At 33.4% G+C, this 21,505-nt stretch overlaps 6 protein-coding genes across 6 annotated transcripts, besides 5 other annotated features; 2 read left to right on the forward strand and 4 right to left on the reverse strand. All coding sequences in view use genetic code 12, as the record gives it.

Annotated features, from left to right (window-relative positions):
* Positions 1-35: 35 nt before the first annotated feature.
* Positions 36-6,166: a repeat region ((RB2-7a) Repeat sequence of about 6 kb, part of the Major Repeat Sequence (MRS) on Chromosome 7; MRS units are found on most chromosomes; may serve as recombination hotspots).
* Positions 36-13,775: a repeat region ((MRS-7a) Major Repeat Sequence (MRS) on Chromosome 7; MRS units are composed of variable numbers of RPS units flanked by HOK and RB2 sequences; found on most chromosomes; may serve as recombination hot spot).
* On the reverse strand, positions 2,568-4,106 carry CAALFM_C701100CA (uncharacterized protein; the record flags this gene model as incomplete). The annotated part of the gene is made up of 1 exon (XM_715206.2): positions 2,568-4,106. One exon carries the CDS (start codon positions 4,104-4,106, stop codon positions 2,568-2,570), a length of 1,539 nt encoding a protein of 512 aa, XP_720299.2.
* Positions 6,166-7,525: a repeat region ((RPS-7a) Repeat sequence of about 2 kb on Chromosome 7, about 60 copies are found in tandem repeats on most chromosomes; RPS units flanked by conserved HOK and RB2 sequences form Major Repeat Sequence (MRS); may serve as recombination hot spot).
* Positions 7,525-13,775: a repeat region ((HOK-7a) Repeat sequence of about 8 kb, part of the Major Repeat Sequence (MRS) on Chromosome 7; MRS units are found on most chromosomes; may serve as recombination hotspots).
* CAALFM_C701130CA (uncharacterized protein) lies at positions 7,816-8,256 on the reverse strand (the record flags this gene model as incomplete). The annotated part of the gene is made up of 1 exon (XM_707376.2): positions 7,816-8,256. The coding sequence occupies one exon, from the start codon at positions 8,254-8,256 to the stop codon at positions 7,816-7,818; it is 441 nt and encodes a 146-aa protein (XP_712469.2).
* Positions 9,874-12,813: a repeat region ((Ca3-7b) Ca3 region on Chromosome 7; Ca3 is a large dispersed repeat sequence utilized as species-specific and strain-specific RFLP probe).
* Positions 13,776-16,134: 2,359 nt separating the features above from the next.
* CAALFM_C701150WA (uncharacterized protein) lies at positions 16,135-17,034 on the forward strand (the record flags this gene model as incomplete). The annotated part of the gene is made up of 1 exon (XM_707377.2): positions 16,135-17,034. One exon carries the CDS (start codon positions 16,135-16,137, stop codon positions 17,032-17,034), a length of 900 nt encoding a protein of 299 aa, XP_712470.2.
* Positions 17,035-17,168: 134 nt separating this feature from the next.
* On the reverse strand, positions 17,169-17,447 carry CAALFM_C701160CA (uncharacterized protein; the record flags this gene model as incomplete). The annotated part of the gene is made up of 1 exon (XM_019475481.1): positions 17,169-17,447. The coding sequence occupies one exon, from the start codon at positions 17,445-17,447 to the stop codon at positions 17,169-17,171; it is 279 nt and encodes a 92-aa protein (XP_019331026.1).
* A 362-nt stretch (positions 17,448-17,809) lies between these two features.
* CAALFM_C701170CA (uncharacterized protein) lies at positions 17,810-18,952 on the reverse strand (the record flags this gene model as incomplete). The annotated part of the gene is made up of 1 exon (XM_707378.1): positions 17,810-18,952. The coding sequence occupies one exon, from the start codon at positions 18,950-18,952 to the stop codon at positions 17,810-17,812; it is 1,143 nt and encodes a 380-aa protein (XP_712471.1).
* Positions 18,953-19,943: 991 nt separating this feature from the next.
* CAALFM_C701180WA (ERMES complex subunit) lies at positions 19,944-21,230 on the forward strand (the record flags this gene model as incomplete). Its single annotated transcript, XM_707379.1, has 1 exon — positions 19,944-21,230. The coding sequence occupies one exon, from the start codon at positions 19,944-19,946 to the stop codon at positions 21,228-21,230; it is 1,287 nt and encodes a 428-aa protein (XP_712472.1).
* Positions 21,231-21,505: the final 275 nt, after the last annotated feature.

The following is a 21,505-nucleotide window of genomic DNA, read 5'->3' on the forward strand; positions in this document are numbered from 1 at the left end:
TGGCTCTGGCTCTGGCTCTGGCTCTGGCTCTGGCTCTGGCCCAAGCTTGATCTCAGCCCCAGCCCTTGTTCCCGCCAGCCCAGATTTTCTGGCCAAGGGTGGCAGTAGATCAGTCCCCAGGATGTAAGTTGGTACTAGAGAATGGTACAAGCGTTGGCAACCGGCACAACCGTATCCCAGGATCGGATAAACCGTCCCAGCGGTGGCTCTCGTACCCCCACTTTGCACCTAGCACCCTGCTTAGGAGAGATGCGCTGCACTATGAGAAGAGTTTCGAATCCGTGGATCTCCAACTACATCTTCCTCGGACCTACTCCTTCCTCCCAATAGCACCATCCATAACATCGTATCTCCTATCCCCCAGAATATCCTCTCCTATACCAAGTATACAAGTAATATATATCCCTTTTCAGAACAGCAAACAAGGTTGTACAATCAGCTTTTGAAAACCAATATGATACAGCAGCAACTTGATTATTGTTTTTTATTTCTTTTTGATCTTTTTTCTATTTTTTATATCTTGTATTGTATTTGTTTATAGTTTGTTTAATATTGTTTTGTCTTTTTTGAATTACTTTTGCATTTTTGCATATTCTTTATTTTGTTTTGCGTTTTTGCATCTTTTTTATTTGTTTTTATTTGACAGTTTGATAATATAACTTCTTTATAATATATTAAATAACACCTCAGTAACACCTTGACTATTTGATAAATCTTCAAATTGTGACAGCATCATCAGTATGGGACTTTAATTTATGAATTGAATTGTATTTGATATTGATTGGACAGCTTCATATGTAATTGGATACTAGTTTGGTTAATTCGTTTTCATTTGTTTAACACCTTCTTCGTAATGTGGATTTATGACAACAGTGACATCAATTTCTAAATCTACTTCTGGAGTCTTATAATATAACAAATCTATTATGCATTTTCTTTTTCTATTTTTTCATTTAATTATATTTTTTCATTCTTGATTGTATTTTTTTTGCATAATGTGCTCCAACAAGTTTTCAAACAATAGGTTCCAGGCAAGTTAAGAGAATCAGTTTATGGAATTGGTTTTAAAATCAACATGAGGAGACTTATCTGATATACCATTAGTTATACTATGCTTTATTTAATTTGTTTTTTTTTTTTCATTTTATTTTATTTTTTATATTTGTGTTTGTGTTTTTTAACTGCATATTGTGCTCCAGTATAAAATTCAAGTAACAATGGAAAGAGCCTTGGTTATTCATCTACTTTCTGAATGGACATTGATTTGGAAAACCGCTTTAGGAGTCTTATAATTTATAACAACAACTTTATTATGAGTCTTTTTTTATGCTTTTTTAATTTTTATTTTTATTTTTTGATTATTTATTTGGTTTCTTTTCCTCATAATGATGCTCCAATAATATTCCAAACAGTAGTAGTGAATAGCGCCTAGGTTAACCATTCTGTTACCCGATGATGATGATTTTGTTAACCGCTTGAGGAGACTAATCTTATATAACAATAAATATATTATGCGTCCTTTTTTGTATTTTTTAATCTATTATTTATATTTTTATATTGTTGATTTGTTTTTTTAATCGCATAATGATGCTCCAACAAGCTTCCATAGGAGAGAAGAGATTCCTGGTTCCTTTATGAATGAAATGGATTTTGAAAGTTGATTGTGAATTAGAAAAAGAAGAAAAAAAAAGTGGTATAAAGTTGCAAAAAAAATTTGGGCGCCAAGAAGAGTTTAAATACTTTTTTAAATTTTCTCACAAATATAAAGAATTATTTGGTGGGGCTAACTGAAGTTGGTTGCAAAACTTGTCTGTGTAACTTCACAAATAAATTTAAGCGCCATATTTTAACTAAGGTGAAACACAATTAACGAGCCTATTTGTATTCATTACAACAGTAATAGAAGCAGATTATAATGTACTTCTTATTTAAAAGGCACATAAAGCAAAATTGAATTGATGCCATAGTATTTAAAGTCAATAGTAGTAGTATTTAGGAATAAAACAAATGTTTAGTAATTGAATTACATTAGAGCAACGTCGGCTAAGTGTAAATAATCCCGCCTTGTACATTCTTGACCAGCTATTGAACCAACCTGGTTCTAAGAATAATAATTATGGTTGGTGGTGCCTAAATTATCAATAAAGCATCAATGAATTTCATATCACACACATATATGAGATGCACATATCAGGCAAGCGTAAATACACATATTTTTTTAGTATGGAATAGCTAAGTAGTAAGGATAACACAATTTAGCTTGAATAGGCTATAGGTGCCTGTAACCATTTGAAACAAATAAACATCGTTGGAAGAAACTGTAGTGGCAAAACAGAAAATGAATAATTACCTCTTGTTATACAATAATGCCAAATTTACCACAAACAAAAGACATGCTTATTATTGTCTGTACATATTTCCAAATGCTTGTGGTGGTAATGTAATACTCTTATGATTTTTATTGTGTCTTATGCATGTTATTTGACGGCTGGAATACTCAATAATATTTGCTTAGCAAAAACATAATGATGTTATTGTACCATGTCTTCTGTATGCAACGGTATCTCCTATGATATACTTGACAACACAGCCAAAGTAGAAGTCAACAACCCATTCCCTGTAAGATCTTCACTTTCAGCATTTCCCAAAAACTTAGATGTCTCTCTATCCCCACTTCCAATTCCCTGTTCAGTAATAAAAACTTTCCGAAACGAAGCAAGTAGAAGGTCATCTATTCTGGTAATTTTGCTTCCATTATGATTTCTCGTAAATAGCTCGTTTAAGTAGATTTGCAATGGTTGAAATATACTTAGCAAATAAAACCTAACATAAGCATTATAATATTTCCATGCGTTCAATATCAAAGCTTGTAAAGATATTTCCAATGGTTCAGCAGTTTGCAAGTTATGACTCAATAAGGCCATCAATTTCTCAAACAAATTCGATAACTGACGGCAATCAAAATCCTCTACCTTTTCACGACCCAAGCTTGATACACTGGATCTTGTTTTCAGTCTAAAACTTCTTTCGTGATTGGGCTGGTGTAAACAAAAACTCTCCTTTACGAAATTTGCAATTTCTTCAACACTAGCACCCAATATTGGACGCATCTTACCCTTTTGACCAGAGTCAGATATTGAAAAAGATGGGGTAAATAGTGGTTTCAAGTAATGATAAAAGTTGGAATATATCTTACTATCTTTGTCATGATCTAATTCACTTTCGTATATGCCCAACCCTACTTCGGTTTGGTGGTACTTGTTTAGCTTATTCTGAATAAACAGATCTGCTGGCACAAGCATTTTCTTATGAATATCCAAAAAGGAACTGTTTGAATGATCCAAATTGGTTTCTCCATCTTCAATTGAAATATTTGGGTTGGTGAAATTATATATCTGAGCTAGTTCAGGATTGCTGATTATTGAATTCGAGCTATTTGAGGAAAGACATAAAGTTGTCTTGGATGGTTTTGAGAAGTCATCAAACTTACCGGACAAAGGTGTCGTGCCAGTCGCAACCTGGTTGGTGTCTCGTTGAAGGTTGCTGCCATTATGATGGGATCGATGAAACAAACTATGAAATGTGGTACTCATGGGTGAGCTCATTGAGCTCTTTCTTGGTGTATTCATCTCATTTAACAGATTACCAATTATTACTTTCCGAAACGAAGAACTGTCTTCGCTTATTGTGCTACTAGTATCCAAAAACATATCTGGTTTCCGACTGCTTTGATTCTTGGGAAACTTCAACTTTTTGGCAATTCTCAACTTATTGCCACTAGTACTCTTGCTTGATTCAGATGGAGATGTAGATTCTCGGAGTGTCTTTGGTAAGCTATCATCATCGCTTGAAGAGGGATGAATTGAAATGTTAGATGATGACTTATTTCTAGTGAATAGCCTGGATAAAGCATTGCTAGTTTTAGTGGTTGAGTTAGTTAGGTTTGACGAAAACGAAGTATTCGTATTTAGTTTTCTCAAGGTGTTGAAGTCGACATTAGCAATTTGTGAACTAGATGGAGCACCATGTATTTTTGTTGATGTTGAAGCATTCGATTGTTTAAGAATCGATGAACTCGGAGACTCTTGATTAGGAACTTCAGACATTGTATAATATTAAGCAAATTTCTTGAATAAAGTATCGTGGTGACTGCCAAGCCTTGCTCTCTCCTTATGGATGATTCAAATTGTGAAATTTTAACAAAGATTCACGTAAAGAAAAAGGGGATTAGTGGCGGTGCATCCTGAAAATAAAATCGTAACAAAAAGTACACCTTTAGAATTGAATTCAACTTTTGACGACTCTTTTTTTCTTCTCCTTTCTCTATTTACCTACTACCCGTGAAACAAGTTATCGTGAAAGATACAATACCACTAGCAGTCTTCATGGTCAACACAGGTATTAAGTGTGAATGAACAAGCTAATTTAGTACGAAATATTTTCTAGCTCAAAGCCATTCCAAGAATTTCTGGATTGTTTATATTTCTCTAACTCCCTCGTCAAAGTAATGACGCGACACCACTCTTATTATTTAAGTTTATGGTGTCGTGTTTATGTACAGCATTGCCTGCCTCGCGTGTATATTTTTCAACAATAGTAGTAATTACGCCAGAATAAATTTTCGTGTTTTCTCAGGTGAGTTATTTATAGAATAAGCTACACAAAGGTGATTTGTAAGTCGCGTTTCTCTTGATTATTAACCAATGGTGTTTTGCAAAATTGTATCTTACACGATCAATAAAGAATACACCAAGGACATATCAAAGTCAGTATAGACTATCAGTCCTAATAAAACCTATCAAGAGTGAGTCCAGCAGTATCAAAAGCTGTTGGAGGCACTTAGCTGTGTAAAATAAGTGTAAATTCTGGCTTTCAAGTTGGATTGGTTGGTTTAATTGTTTGTTACTGCCAATTTTGTGTCACATAATTTTTACTCTACATTTTATAGATTTTTGCAAAAATATTGAACTAAACTTTACTTTCATCTCTTTGCAATTACTAAATAGTTCCAACTTTGAATCTAATTACCCCCAAAAATCCCCTAAAGCGATTCGTTTAATCAATTGGTTATCTCCAATGGGATACTTGACTATAAAATAACACTACCATCAATATTTTGAGCTTCCCAGGGCCCATTTTGATGGTCAACTATTGCTATCAAATACTAGTCCACGTGATATAGTCATTCAATTTGACTCTTAGTCACAAAATATTTACGAGTCATCTTTACTTTACTGGTAAGAACACTACTACTGTTGTACACTACCTATTGTCATCGCATGATAAATACGTGTACATTCCATTTCTATTTACGTGTTTGTTTATATTTTCTCTTTTTATGACATACGCCAAAATTTTTCAACACCACCAACAGTTATCCCTTTTTTTGCTCATGAAATTTCCTTTCCTAATAGTTTAAACTACTGAAAACAACAAAAAACTTGTGCTTCACCTTCATTCAATTTATAGTAGTCAATACTGTTGAACCATGTCAGATAGTTTGTGTGTAAATGATTGCCAAAAGGATTAACATACTCAGAAATACTAACCGTTTTCAAGTATAAAACATTAACAATTACTTTCAAAATGTATTAGAATGGTGTATTCTATGAAAAATTCCTGGTCAATTTTGAATTAACAACTACTTTCACATCCCTTGTATTTAGAGAGTTCCCATCATATTTTATTACAATTAAATCAACATAATGACAACCACTGAAACATTTCAGACCATATTCAGAGTTCATAGTTCAAAGTGATTTATATCTAAAAAGCTTTTACCTTGGTTTACTTCCATTTATATCCAAATTATAAAGTTGAAATAGTTAGAATATTTTTGTATTGGGATCAATGTCCAACTAATTCCCAGACTGGAAACTACTGAGTACTTTCGAAAAAATACTTCTAGTGTCCCACTACTACCTAGAACTTTTTCAGGCTACGTTAATGAGTACAATAGTTCGAAGATGTTGCATATTTCAGTATAAATATACATCATTATTGCTACCAGATAACAATTATTGTACATATATTTGTTCCAAGTCATTACAATTGAATCTAAAGCACATGCTGGATATCAAAGAAGTATAAATGAACAACTTAATAGACAAACTAGCTCAATTTCTAGACATGTAAATTCTATGAGCACCACCTTTAATTCCCATACAAAAACGGCCTTTTTTGTTGTAGCATCTCCAATCATTCGCCTACCTCAATCACCATCTGTGCGTATAATAAACATTTGTCTTGGCTTCAAAACGGTATTAGTTTGGTCTTTGTAACGCCTCTATTGGTCGAGCAGTAGTCAAAATAAAAATACGAGTGATTCTTAACTATGGCCAAAACGGCCTTTTTTGTCCCACGGTATGCAGTTGTATCTCTTTTCTAACAGTATCCCACGGCTTTGACACTCACATTTTGTGGTTCCAAATTGATACTAGCCTTGTCATTAACTCATTCAAATTCGATCTTCTGTCAACAATATACATAATTTTTCCGTCTTAACTATGGACAAAACGGCCTTTTTTGTTCCACAGGATGCAGTTAAATCTCGTTTCTAACAGTTCTTGCAGGGATAGAACTCATAATCCAAAGGTATAAATCGGCACTAGTTTGATTTTTGTAGCGTTATTTTTCATCGCGCAGTCTTCAACGGACATCACCGCAAATTCCTTAACTATGGCAAAAACGGCCTTTTTTGTTCTACAGAAAGCAGTTGAACCTTGTTTCTAACAGCTCTTACAGTCATAGTACTTACATCTTATGGCTATGAATTGGCACTAGTTGGGTCTTTCTAGCATCGAAACTGACTGTGTCAGCCTTGGCGGAGTTAATTTCACATTTCCACGGAGAAAACATTTTCTTCAATAGCTCAACCAATTCTGATCCGATTCATGCCTAATTCACACCCAATACTCTACATGATTGTAGCTTCAAAACGGCCCTAGTTTGGTCTTTGTAGCACATGTGGTTCATCAGTAATCGTTGTCTATCCACTATGCCCCGGGCACGACCTTTTCTGCTCGATGCGAACTTTTTGCCCTCAACCAATGAAAACAACACTGAATAAATCAAAACTCTCGGATGCAAACACTATAACTTGACTCTACAAATCGGCACTAGAGCCACCAAATACCAACTTCAATTGGTTGTGCTACAGAAAGGGGGTGGCCTTAACTATGGCCAAAACGGCCTTTTTTGACCCAGAGATGGAAGCTCAACTCTTCTTTTGACCGGTCTAGACGGATTTGAAAATGTTTATTGTTGGCTATAAATTGACACCAGAGCCACCAAATACCAGCTTCAATTGGTTGTGCTATTAGCAAACGGGGTTACCAGGGTGCTCTTAACTATGGACAAAACGGCCTTTTTGCCCCTGCAGCACCCAGCTAATTGCCGTTACTGACGATTCTCTCGGGTTTTAAAACCACAACTGTAGGCCACAAATCGGCACCTGATTGGCTCTTGTAGCCCTCCTCTACCTCCCACACTTCAACTTTCCTTCTTAACTATTGTAGTTTGGATTTTGTGTCGTTTTTTTTGGTGGTCAATGCCCTAGAGAATTGTAAGAATGAGTGTTTGGTTTGTATTGTGACGGCCATTAACGATTTCTATTGTTAATATAGTAATTATAATACTTCTGAGCTCTAGCTATCTTGTGGTAGTTCTTATATTGTGTAGAGATCAGAACTGATGATTTTATTAAAGTCTGTAATATTAAGTATGGGAAGGTGGTTGCTTGGTAGCATTTTTGTTGAAATCGATGGTGAAATATTTTGATCTCCAATATCTCTGTTATTTTTCGATCTGTTATTATCAAAGTTGCGTTAATGTTAGATCGCGGATGAGAGAAGGAAGTGTGAGGCTGGGGCGTGCTGGAGAGGGAAAATGAGTGTGGTAGTAGTGGTAGTATCTTCTCTTTCTTTGTCTGAGGTATTCCCGAGAATGCGGAGATAAGAGTATTTGTGGCGGGATTGTGCAGGATTTTGTATGGGAAAAATCACGTGACACGGAGACGGAGTTAAGGGTCGTGTACCCGAGCCCAAAAATACATAGTAAATTTGTTAGGGAAACGGAGATTAGTTTGTGTAATTTCCGAAGGGTGCGGAAATAATTTTTGCCATACAAAATTATTTGTCTTAGCAAATTTTTCAGTAGTTTTCTAGCGCTGGGATTTTTACTAAATCTATTTTCTTTTACAACTATTTTCTTACACAATTTAATCAATCTCATTAGTACACTATAAGATACAACCATTTCAAACACCACAAATAATACAAAACAAATCCCAAATAATCCAACAATTGTTTATTCGAATTAAGATCCTTTTGAAAATGTATTAGCAATCCCATTAACGCCATTAGTTTCAATATATTGTGATAGCGGCTAGTGGCTGCCAGTTTTGTTTCGGCGGAATATTTGATTTATTTACTTCAATCAAGAGAATGAAAGAGAGATATGATAGTGAATCATTATCATTTGGGAGTTACAGAGGCAATTGATCAATGGCGTCAAGTTATAATTGGTTGTTTGGTATTGTATTTCCATTAACATTCAAGTTCCCATTAATTTAGACGCTGGTCCGTTAATCTACCTAATAGTCATATTGCAAGTGATATTCATAAATCTACAATGGGAATTGTGTTTTAGAGTAATGTGTTTGGTAGAACTAGTCATACTTGGTATTGGTGTCATAGTCGTCTACTTGGTTTGTTGTGTCAATTGTTCCAAAATACTGTCTTTTTGAAAATTGGTTTAGTTATAGCAAGAGTAAGAGTTTGATAACATTGGTGATTGGTCATATTAAGACTTATTTGAAGTAGACCCAGGGAGTATTAAATGACTACAGAGAAATGCATACCGATTTGCATTTCCAGAATTATGAATGAGACCATGACATGTCGCCCCCTTTATTTACCACAAAGCAGTATTTGATATAAGTTTGGCTTTTTCATTTCGGGAGCTATATTAGTCGCTACATTTTGAAATCTCATGATTGATATTTGGAAGTCACTTTAATTATTTTGCTAGAGATTGAAATCTGCCAAGCCATTGAATGTTGCATTCAGAGAATAATCAGATATTAAAGCTTAATTGGTTTTAATCAAAGGCATTTCATATACTATTGATATTTAAGTTGGTATTGATTTATGCTTGGTCAGAGAAAGCACTCAAGATGAATATAGTGTGCTAGAAAATCAATTCTGTCCAGGTGTTGTTGAATTCTTAAAAATTATGACAAAATTCAGGTCCTATAGATTTGCTGAATACGCATTTGATTTTGCTTTGAAGAACAACAAAGAATTGGTTACTGCTATCCACTAATCTATATTCTTAAAACTAGGTTATGGATTGGTCAGGCAAATTGCTGAAGATTGATCAAGACTACTTTGGTACTGTGGATAATGCTTTTATACCCGCTGTTCCCAATCCATGACAATTCATTGTTTTGGCCGTATGGTTCTATCTTATCCAACTTTGATGCTGCATTAATAGATGTTTTGAGTTTGGTTCCAGGTGCTAGCTTTTGGTAGATGACGTTCTGGATTTGACCGGATTGTTGTCACCTTGCTTTGGTTATTGAAGCTAAGAACTCGGGATTGACTTAATTGTAATTCCCGCTTTATGGTTCAATGCATCTTGTTTCTGGTGACCGACAGATGAATACTGAAATGAATCGTTTAAGGAAGCTTGAATTAGTTGGTTCTAATGCAATCTTATGTGTTTCTGAACGGGATATGTTGTGGTCAATATCAAAGAATGGTTATTTTTAGACTGGGACAGAGTCCAATCTTCCTTATTCACCTGGCTATACCGAAAGTCAAGTAATTGAGGTCATTACTACTTTCGCATGGTTGATGTTTTAGGTAATAAGAATTCAAAATGTACACCATTGGATTTGTCCTGTAACATGAAGGATGATAATGACTATTGACATTTGGAAACTAACCCGATATTCCATCAACGAGCAACAATTATGTCGCTGGTATCTATAACATTTGGAATTTCCCTAGCCACAATCCAAAGCCTCAGTTCATGAAAATATTTTGTTGTTATATTGCTTCTATCAAGAAAACCCCGGTTTAAATAAAGGAAAATATTAGTAGATCATTTACTAATTAGTGAAGTACCGTATCCTCATCCATGTTGATTTGCTAGATTGGTTTGCCTTCATACATGCTGGCTGTACACCAAAGAAGTGTTGATAAGAGACTATCATCATCGCAGAGTTTGGTTAAGGGAAAGTGATGTGAATTAAACTGGTGCTGATTCATGGCTGGTGTGATAACCTAATATGGTTGTACTATGCATATATTGACTTGGTTATAGTCATTGACTGGTGTTGTTATTGTTAGGTTAAGATAATGAAGGGCCAACCAATTGCTATAAATTAAAATTGTTTAAACTGGATATCAAACTGAGGGTGTGTTAGAACAAGCAAAGTTGGAATATAAGCATATGTGAATTGCCCATTTAGAGAGGTAACCCACTGGAAGTCTATTGCTGGTTGTAGTTATATAGAATTTAGTGTTTACTACTATAATAAATGTTCATAGTTGGTAGTATAATATAGACACTACTGTAGTTTGTCAGAATTAGATCATTCTTATTGTACTAATACCTCAGGAAATACTTTTATAGGTCGTTGTCCACTGAAGTTTCTATGGTGTGCCACTTTATGCGAATGTCTATGTCCAAAAAAAACCAGCACAAAATTTTCTCATGCATTAAAATTTATTCTTATCTATTATTCACCTTACTCTCTTCTAAACTACATGAATCAATTAAAATGATATATACACTCAAAGATAGATGATATGGTATTGATGAAAATGTGTTCTATCCTGGTTCTCTGTATCAAATATTGATCGAAAAATTGGGTGTTCCAGTGTCAACAATTACAAATGCTGCCCGTGGTATTTGACGACTGGCAGGTTGCCATGATTATTAATAATATCTTCTACTACTAATGAATCAAAAAAATACTCATGGATTGTCCTTCGGTAGTCTAAGAACAAGTTATGTTTTGTCTGAATATCAAATTGTACTGGGAACTGTCAAACCTGTTGAAGAATAATTTGGGAAAAATCGTCCAAGAAATTTTAGTGAAGTAGGAAGGTTCTTACAACATTTGAAAATTGACCATTCATGAAATTTTAGAAACATAACTTCTATCAGTGTTAATGCTGGTGATGAAGATGAATTTGGTGATGGATTTGATTATCCCAAGACTACTTGTTTATGATCGAGTATTAAGAGTGAGAGTCATTCTTATTTCAATGAAGCAGGGTTTACAAATTGGGAGAATGTCAATAGTTCTTTCATATTCAGTATCTATGAGATATGAACTATTTTTTTTTGAAGTTGTTAGTAACAAAATGACAATGATTGTTAATACTATTAGTGCCAATAGAGTATAGATTCCACTGGCTGCCATTTTATCAATTGAGTACATTTGATTACTTAGTGCTTCCCTTTGGAAAATCAATCAAAATGGCATTAATATAATGTTTAAGAACCAGTGGACAATAAATGATGTTATTTTTAGCTTGATCTAGGGGCTATTCATTTTCATTTCCCAACCAAGTTACGATAGATGATATGTGTTTGGACACTATTCACATACTACCATAACATTCACAGTTATTTGTGTTAGACATAAGTTCAAGGGATATTCACTTAAAACCTTGTAAATTTGAAATCACACCAAGTACTTGTACTGGCATAACAAAAAGAAACTGAAATTTTAACAGCAAAAATAAAAATAGATGCACAAATTTGAAACAAAACAACTTGTAAAGCTATTTAGTAATGAAGGAGATACTAGCTTGTTTGAAAGAAGTATTAGAAATATTAGCAAAATGGCGGGATAATTTCTATTTAATTGTACTATACTTTCAGAATCTTCCCTAAGTGTCCCCAAATCAGGCAGTGCCAACAATCAAATTTCAATAAGAAAGTCATTACTAGTATCTGCATGGGGATGAGCCAGTCCTAAAAAGGTTTTGTTGTCTTGAACAAGTAGAACGCTTAAAGTCAATGGAAGGAAACAAGAAGTAGGATACAAGGATATTTATGACATTCTAATCAGAAGTTCAAACTGGAAATGACCCATTGGAAAAGAGAAACAATATAATCAATTAGCTTCCCACCTTAACACGAATGAAATAAGATTGAATAAGATCACAATAAAAAACTGCAACCTTATTCTGTTTACAACAAGGTCGACTTTATTCACATTGTGGGTCTACTTCTATTCCAACTTTACTTAGCAAAAGTTATACCTTTCTTTTCCCAATTCATAAACAATAGTGGTCACCTTGAATGATTGCTGCTTTCCCGTTTTCATGTTAGTTTTTTATTGTTTCGGAAGGCTTACTGTGGGGGTTTTCTTTCTTTCATGTTCATTTGTCTACACTATGATCGTACTATCAACCAAGTATGCAATCACTACTGTTGTTACAACTAACCAAAATATCACAAAGAAAGAACAATGATGAATAAGCTAATAGCAGGGCTTGAGTTAGTTTGAATCAGATGTGTTTTGGCTATATTAATTAACTGTTGTGTTTTTACCCTACACATACATATCTGCAGGAATCACACAAAATTGTCCAATTTACATACTTAAGGATTCCCAAATAATACAACTTGCTATAACTCATGAAATAATCAAGCTATAAGAAAACTACTAGTACCGTTAAGGTCAGGAACTCGGACACTTTTAATTAATCCTAAAAACCGAAATATTTTTATTTTAAGCTATGTGAAGTTTACCCGGAGTAAGTGTTAGGTTTTTTGATTTGAATTCCTAGAAGCAGATTTTACTATAACTTGTTCAATATTTGCGCTACGTTAAAATGGTAAAGATATTCGAAATCAGCGGGTCATTTTGTATCGGTTAGTGTCATTAAAGCCAAAATCTAAATTTTGAATTTGTTAGTGTTTTTTTTTGTATGGGGATTAGCTTCATTTTGCATTTTCGAAAAAAAATCAAAAATTTTCCAAAATTTCAAACTTGCTAACTTAAGAGTTCAGAAAAACGAAATTTTGCCATAACTCAACGAATATTTATGCTATATTGATTCTATAAAGATATTTAGAATCAGGAGCCCAATATCTATCATTTGATGCCATTGAAAGTGATATTTGAATTTTAACCTTTACCCGGATATTTGCCAGATTTGTTGACTTAGAAATCCCAAGAAATGTATTTTGTTATAACTCAACCAATATTTATGCTACATTGAAATGGTAAAGATATTTGGAATTAGGGACTCATTTTCCAGCAGTTGATCTCATAAAAAACCAAGGTCATATTTTTGCCTTATAATATCTATGTAAAGCCTACCCGGCTATGGTCTTTGCGAAAATAAAAACGAAAAATATAGCAAGTTTACCTATGTGAATGCTACCCGGCTATCGTCTTTGCGAAAATTTTAATTAAAATCAAGGAAAACATATGGTCTGTACCCTACCCGGCGATCGTCTTTGCGAAAATTTGAATAAAATCAAGGAAAATGTATCATCTGGACGCTACCCGGCTAACCTCTTAGTGAAAATTTCAATAAAACAGGTTTTCTAGTGGTTTGCAGTATATTTTACCCAACAGGTCTGAAGGAGTTCCCCATAGAAAGCTCTTTTCCTTGTTATTATGGTATAGCAAAGAGATTTTCAAGTGTCTTTAATCTACACAATCATACACTATTATTAACAGAGCAGGTTTTAATTTGAAAGAAATACATATTATACTCATTCAAGGATCCTTTCTTATCATATTTAAGTTCATTTGGATATTTTCTTAAAGTCTGAGAACTAAACACATACTTGATATATTGAAGATACTATAAACGCTACTATCAACTACCACCTTTCAATATTAATGTTTTATACACGCTGACAACCAAATTTGATTTATATGGTGTTGCTTTGTTTTTTTCAATCAGAATTGGAGATTAGATCAAAATGTCAGTATATCTATTGATTGATGAATCAAATACATCTTCAAAGACGCCAATGGATACTCACGAAAATAAGGGACGGTTTTAACAACTGAAATACCCACAGTTGTGTTTATCCATCTAGATTCCAAGGATCTGGATTTATCTATCAACTGATTGAATCAAAGATTAAAAGTTTTGATATTAAGTGTAATTGACTCGGTAACCATTTGTAGGAAGTTTCATTATTGTTTAGAACTGGTTAGCTTATGAAATATAAATCGTCATTAACATTTATCAGAAACCTTGTAATTGTCTTTCCCTTATCGCCAATTAATTGATCTTGAATCATATATCTAAAAGAAAAAGCAATTCCCACAATTTGTGCTAACAAGTCTAGTTTCATCATCATTTGATAGATTGGTCAATTRATTCACTCTTTTGAATGTTTTGTTTGTTCTTGATCATTAATGATGGATTCCTTATTCTTTTTGTGGTAGATAGTTGTAGATACATGGATAGAATTATCATAATTTATAACACCAATTTAAACAAAGTGAAATCTTCTGGATAGATTAATCTAACATTCTAAACATTTTTGAAATTAATTTATTATTAGAACAGAGTGGATTTCAATACTTGATTGTGTATTGTAGAATGAATGCTGTTTGATATTAAGATTTTTTTTGGTGTCAAATTAGTATTGAATTATCAACAAAATTGGCAACCAACTATTTTTTTTCTTTGTTTGTGATTTAAATTCTACAATACATACAAATACAAATGCCGTTTCTATAGATCTTATAATGATTAAAAAAGATATAATAAGTWACAAGTTGTTCGTTATATACAATATCAATGAAGTAGAAGATAATGCCAAAGACAGAGATTTCATTATCAATCCACAAAGAATGTTCAATCCTCGATGAATGCTCAGAATCTACTCAAGATAAATCATCAAAGAATACCAACAAGCATAAAAGCAATAACTCCTTTCAAAAGTGAAAATACTAATCAATAGTCATCATGACAATTGTATTTTTTGTTATGCAGTTTAGTTATGTAATGTTGCAAAATGTGTCAATTCATTTGAAGGAGTAAACATTGCAGATATGATGCTAAAGTAATTCATCGAATAAACTGCAAGATATTATTAATTCATTTTCACGAACATCCTAAGATTTTCCTATCATTTTACTCGAAAATTTTGAATATTAAATTTCAGTTCCAATTTATTGCATGTGCCAGTTTCATTATCGTTATTTCCCTTGTCAATCTTCCCCTTCTTGTTAATTACTTATCAAGTTATTGTAACATTAGCAACTGTGGTCAAATAAAGAACTTCCTCAGTTGTTTCGGGAGCGATCTGTAGATTGCCAAATAAAGAAAGACTTTTCCTATTTTGAAACCCTTTTTTAGCAACAACAACAAATTCCAGCAGCTTTTGAATGGTTGGATGTTTCAGGCTTAAGAATGTAACTATCTATTTGGTATGGTGGTGGTGGTTGTTAATTTCCAATTACTTATTATGAAACAAGATGGAATGATGTGTTAATAATTTACGTCGATCATTAGGGCATAAATCGTTTGTTTTGGTACCTGGTTGTGGTAAAAAATGTGGTAAAAAAAATTGAATCTTACTCTCTTTTGCCCCTAAGACTATGTTGTCTAGTAATAGTTAGTCAGTGCTACTCAACTTCAACGTGTAATGTAATGGCTGACTCCAGATTTGATTTCTATTCTCACTTCGGGGCATCACAAATGTCGTATTAGTCAGATCCGTCACGACATGATATCACCGGAGACATTTTCATTGTATGTGCTTATATATTATCCTCCCACACAATTTGTCATATTAGTAATATCACCTCACATTGTGGATTTTGCTTACATGGGCGGTCTTAGTGTAAACTCTTGATTTCAATATTTCAATTTTCAAAATGCATAAACATTATAAATACCCCATTTGGGTCTTGATACTTATTTCCTAAAAGAATAACACTACAACTCTATGAATTTGTTTTTCATACCAATAATAGCATCTATTATTTACTATTACTATTTCACTAATCCTAACTTAAACACCAAAGAAACACAAATTGCAAACGATATGGCTTCACAATTATCAAAAAAATTTATTCAAAATCCAACTCCATTCCCAACCTATTTCTTTTCTCACGGAGGTCCAACATTCATGTATGAATTAGATGATTTTGGTAATAAAGGAGCATGGAATACCGTTAAGAAAATTGGTAATAATATTAAAAAGAATTGGAAACCAGATTATATTATTGTGATCAGTGCTCATTGGCAAAGTAAGGGAGATAATTTGATTGAAATTGATTGCCCTCGAAACAATGAAGAAAATCCATTAATCTATGATTTTTACGGATTTCCTGATCATATGTATAAAGAAGAATTCCATTCTAAAAATAATTTGTTTATTGCCAATGAGATTAAAAAAGAATTAGAAAAGAATGGGTTTAATTCCAGTCTTACAAATCGTGGAATTGATCATGGTGTTTGGGTACCGTTTAAAGTAGCATTCAGTGACTATAATACACAATCTAGACCCCAACCAGAGGTCAAAGGTTTGGATTTACCAGATACATCTGTAATCCAAGTTTCATTAACTTCTAGAGATGGTGATTTTGCTAAACATTTTAAATTGGGAGAAGTTTTGAGCAAGTTCAGGAACGAATTGATTTGGGATGAATCGAGACAGAAGTATTTATCAGGGTTAATTATTTGTTCAGGAATGTCAGTTCATAATTTAAGAGATTTAGGTGCTTCCTTCCGTCAACCTAAACAGATAATGCCTTATGTCAAACCATTTAATCAATTATTGACTAAAACAGTTGAAGAGAATCATGGCGAAAGTTTATTACAAGCATTTTTAGAATTGAAAAAGAATCCATTATTACGTCAAGCTCATCCTACTTTAGAACATTTCTTACCAATAGTTGTTGCCGGAGGTGTTGCTTCGAAATCCGATGACAATATTAAAGAAGTTTACAATGATTCAATGCTCAGTTTAGGTTGGGGTGTCTACCAAGTTGGCCAGTACAATAACAATAACAGCTCAAAAGTGTAAATTAACTAAAAATATCCTTTTATTTGGGGTCTTGTAAATAAAGTTATAAATAGATATTGAATAGTTGTGTATTATGTTTTGTTGGTTTGATTCTAATGTACAATATGATAAAGAATAATATATGATTCAACTTCCTATCTTTTTAATAATTCATTTAATGCCTTTTCAACACCAGCTTCATCCAAACCTTCTAAACTTGTTTTCACTTCTTCACCTCTTTCAAATCTAGCAGTTAATGTAGGTGGGATACCATAACTTTCTCTAATCAAAATTGGTAATTTGTAATTCAGTTGAGTCTTCAAACTTGGATAGTTTTTAGTTAAAAAGTTTCTCACAGGTATTGAAGCTTCTCCTGTTTGTGATAAATGAAATCTTAATTCTTTTAAGGCAGTTGGAATAACAAACTTAGACATTTGGATACTATGGGTATGTTAATTGAGTTGTGAATACTGGACTCTTCGTAGTGATTTTTTTTTCCAGTGAATTTTACTGGTTACTGGTTGCTTGTTAAAAAAAAAACAGTGAGAGGGTCGTGCACAAATGACAATTTATACTGATGACAAAGCTTAGTAAATGGCTGCCAAAAACCAAAGTGTGATTGGACTGTCGTACTTTTGATATTAATCCGTAGACAGTATATATTAATAAAAGCAATTATCTTTCTCATACTTTTTGGCGATTTATTTTAACATAACACTAACTTTTATTATTGTAAAAAAACAAGAACTAAAGACAATCAAATCTAAACAAAAACCAACTCAATGAAATGCATATGCTACATAAAAACACCTTGGTCAATCCCTAACTTTTTATAATCGGCCGACACACTTTTAATATCCTGAACTTTCACTGGCATATCACTTTCAATCGACCTCATAACTGCATCAATACACAATAACGCAGAAATACCATCATCAATTGAACACCAAGGTTCTTTGACATTACCTCTAATTAAATCAATAAAATGTTCCAACTGAGAATCAAACGGTAATTTGTCCAAATCCAGTTCAATAACAGTCTCATTTATTGGATTAGTCCATGAAGATGTGACGCCTTTATCTTGATGATACAATTTCATATCAGGCATCGATAAGGTACCTTTAGACCCAAATATACGATAAATACCTGACACCCCTTGATTCTGAGGAATTGTAGGATTTTCACCGGTACCACTTTCAAAATTAAACGGTGATACGACATTATCGGAACAAATGAATGTACCAGTTACCCCACTTTCGAATTTAATCGTCAAGGCTGCACCTTCATCGGCTTCATGAGTTCTTTGTTGCAGTAGTAATTCTGCATAAATTCGCTGAATCCTACCAAACATATATTGTAATAAATCCAAATCGTGTACTAAATTGATCAATAGCACACCACCTCCAGTGCTTGTATTTTTCCTCCATGGTGATATATCAAAATATTCTTGTGGTTTACTCAACATCCAACTTCCTTGAATGGCAATTATTTGACCAACTTTAAACAAGTTTTTCTTTGTGGCCAAGATATAAGGATTGAATCTTCTATGATGACCCACAAGAACTTTTACATTTTTTATCTCACAATAATGTTTTAATGCCTTGGCATCTTCAGGTGTACTTCCTATTGGTTTTTCGACTAATAAATGAATTCCATAGGATGCTAATTCAGCACCCACGGAAACATGGGTATGATTGGGAGTACACACTATGGCACCATCTGGGTATGGAATCGAGTTTTCATCACAATATTTCATACATGATTCAATTGATGGGAAATATAACGTGTTGAAAGTTTCCGCAACATCGGCAGTGGCGGGGTTAGGATCTATTATTGCAAATAAATCAGTTTGAGGATTGTTGGAAACGTGTAATGCATGTCTAGGACCAATTAAACCTGCCCCCACAACTATTATTTGAAGGAGATTTGGAGCAATCATTTAGTGTAATAATTTAAAAGATCAGTAGAACGAATGAATGAATAAAAGGAAGTTGAAGACCAAGATTAAAAACAACTTAATGAACAGTAAGGGAGGGGGTAGTAACAAAATGAATATAGAATATAAATATTGAAAAGGGGAAATAAGAAAAGAAGAAGAAGTAATTAAAGAAGGAAAAAGTTTTTCAATTCAATGTAATGAAATGCATTGTGGGAGGAATATTAACCTGTTTAGTCATAAGTTAAGTATGGCTGCGAAGCTTCTTGAAAAAAAAAAAAAAAAAATCACTCACAAAACAAAAAAAGAAATAAAAAAAAGCCCGCATTTCTCTCTTGACACCCGTTGCTCCGGTACAGGAGAGAATTAGTCACATTCATGAAATGTGGAGGAGGGAGATGATTTACTGAACTGCCGACCACAAATCGTCAACAATTCACTCGTCACAATTGTTTACTTATAACTTTGAACAATGACTATTCTTATGATTGAAACATTACTGAGGTGGAGAATGTCAGTTTATATATTTAGCACAACCGTTTGCAGAATTACAACAAAAAATCATCACCTACACGAGCAAGCATAAATTATCAGCACATTGCTATTGTAAGTACAACACTTTTTTGGAATAGAATACTGAAATGAATTGTTAGATGTACTTTCAATTCAATTGTTCCACAGAAAGATGTGTAATCTCTATTGAAACAAGAACTTTTGTCATTGACAGTATTGAATGTCCAAGCAACATTGTTTGACAATCATCTCTATGTACAGATAGTAGTGACTTGTCATTCACATGTTACTGACTCAGCTAGTTCTGCTTGTTGGTACTGGTTATTCCAAATATATTGTCATTCGTAAAAGTCGATTCAAATCATTGTTATGGTGGGCACACGACTTATTAAATTTTCATAAGTAAAGTCATTTTGAAGTGTATAACGTTCTCTCTTTACCAACCGATGACAACACCCAGTTAACGCAAGCATCATTATAAATGTCATTTGATATTAATTGGAATCAATTAACAATTGATGACACGATCAATCAATCGATAAAAGAGTTTTTGGATCAGCAATTCAAAAATATCTCACTCCCATCATTTATTTCCAATCTTGCAGTGACTGATTTTAATTTAGGAGAAATACCTCCTGAAGTTACGATCCGACATATTGGTGATCCATTTGAAGAGTTTTATGAAGATGAAAATAATTTAGGAGTAATGAATGAGGCTAATAATGATTCAAAAGATGAACATTTGAAGAACCACGGTGATGGGATCAATAAAGATAGTGGATATAATAGTCAGAATCTTGATGACGAGGATGAAGACGATGAGGATGACGACGAGGATGATGAAGACGAAGAAGAAGAAGATGAAGATGACTACGACGATCACGATTTAGGAACCATTAATGAAGGGATTAGTTTGTTGAACTTTAATGAAAACTCAACCACTCCTTCTGCTAACTCATTTGCAGGTCTGGCTGCACCACCACTACCACCACCTCTAAACCCTTCACGAGATTCTTTCCATTCAATTCTTCATCCATATGGTGTTAATAGCATAATAGGGGCCACAGGTGCTGGGTCGGAAACACCTACAAATATACTAAATCAAAATTATCTATCTTCCAGAGTATTACCAAAAATATCTGTAAAACAAAAACAACCTCATCATGATGATAATGACATTCAACTTATTGTGGAAATAAATTATAAAGGTGACATGCATATCAACTTGTTGGTGAATTTATTAGTAAATTATCCATCACCCAATTTCATATCATTGCCGATAAAGTTACATATTACTGACATAGTGATTCATTCAATTGCCACTATTGCCTATTTAAAGAAATCAGTGTTTTTGTCTTTCCTATGTGATGTTGATGATACATTCCCTGATTTTGATAGTAATGTACAAACTCCTACATCTACTACTGGTGGAAATTTTGTTGATTATTACTCCAATGACGCAACTATCAATAAAGAAAGAATTGATATTGTTAAAAAGATTAAAATTGAAAGTGAAATTGGTGAAGTTGAGAATAATATACTAAGAAATGTGGGGAAAGTTGAGAAATTTTTAGTTGAACAATTGAGGAATATTTTACGTGATGAGATTGCTTGGCCAAGTTGGATCTGTATTGACATGAATGATGATGATGATGAGGAGGAGGAGGAGGAAGAACTGGAAGACAATGATGGTGGTAACAGTGATTTAAATGATAATGATGGTAAACATGGAGATGGAAGGACTGATGAGACAGAAGCTGGAGAATAATCACCACAATGTGCTAAATGGACATAAATGAATTGCTACAAAGAAAGTCGATATCAGGTCAATATGGTTGAGAAATCAAATTATTACATAGTAATAGCGTTATTCAGTATAGTTTACGCAATTGGGAATCATATGATCTAAACATTTCTTTAAAAATCAGTAGCAAGGGAACTATTTTCAGTATTCAGTTGAGACAAAGTTGTAGTTGATATTTGTAGGTTATCTATGCTTGATATTTCGATACGTTTATCGAGTCGGCGAAAAAAAAAATACTA

Source organism: Candida albicans, chromosome 7 (assembly GCF_000182965.3).
Source record: "Candida albicans SC5314 chromosome 7, complete sequence".
Taxonomy (NCBI): domain Eukaryota; kingdom Fungi; phylum Ascomycota; class Pichiomycetes; order Serinales; family Debaryomycetaceae; genus Candida; species Candida albicans.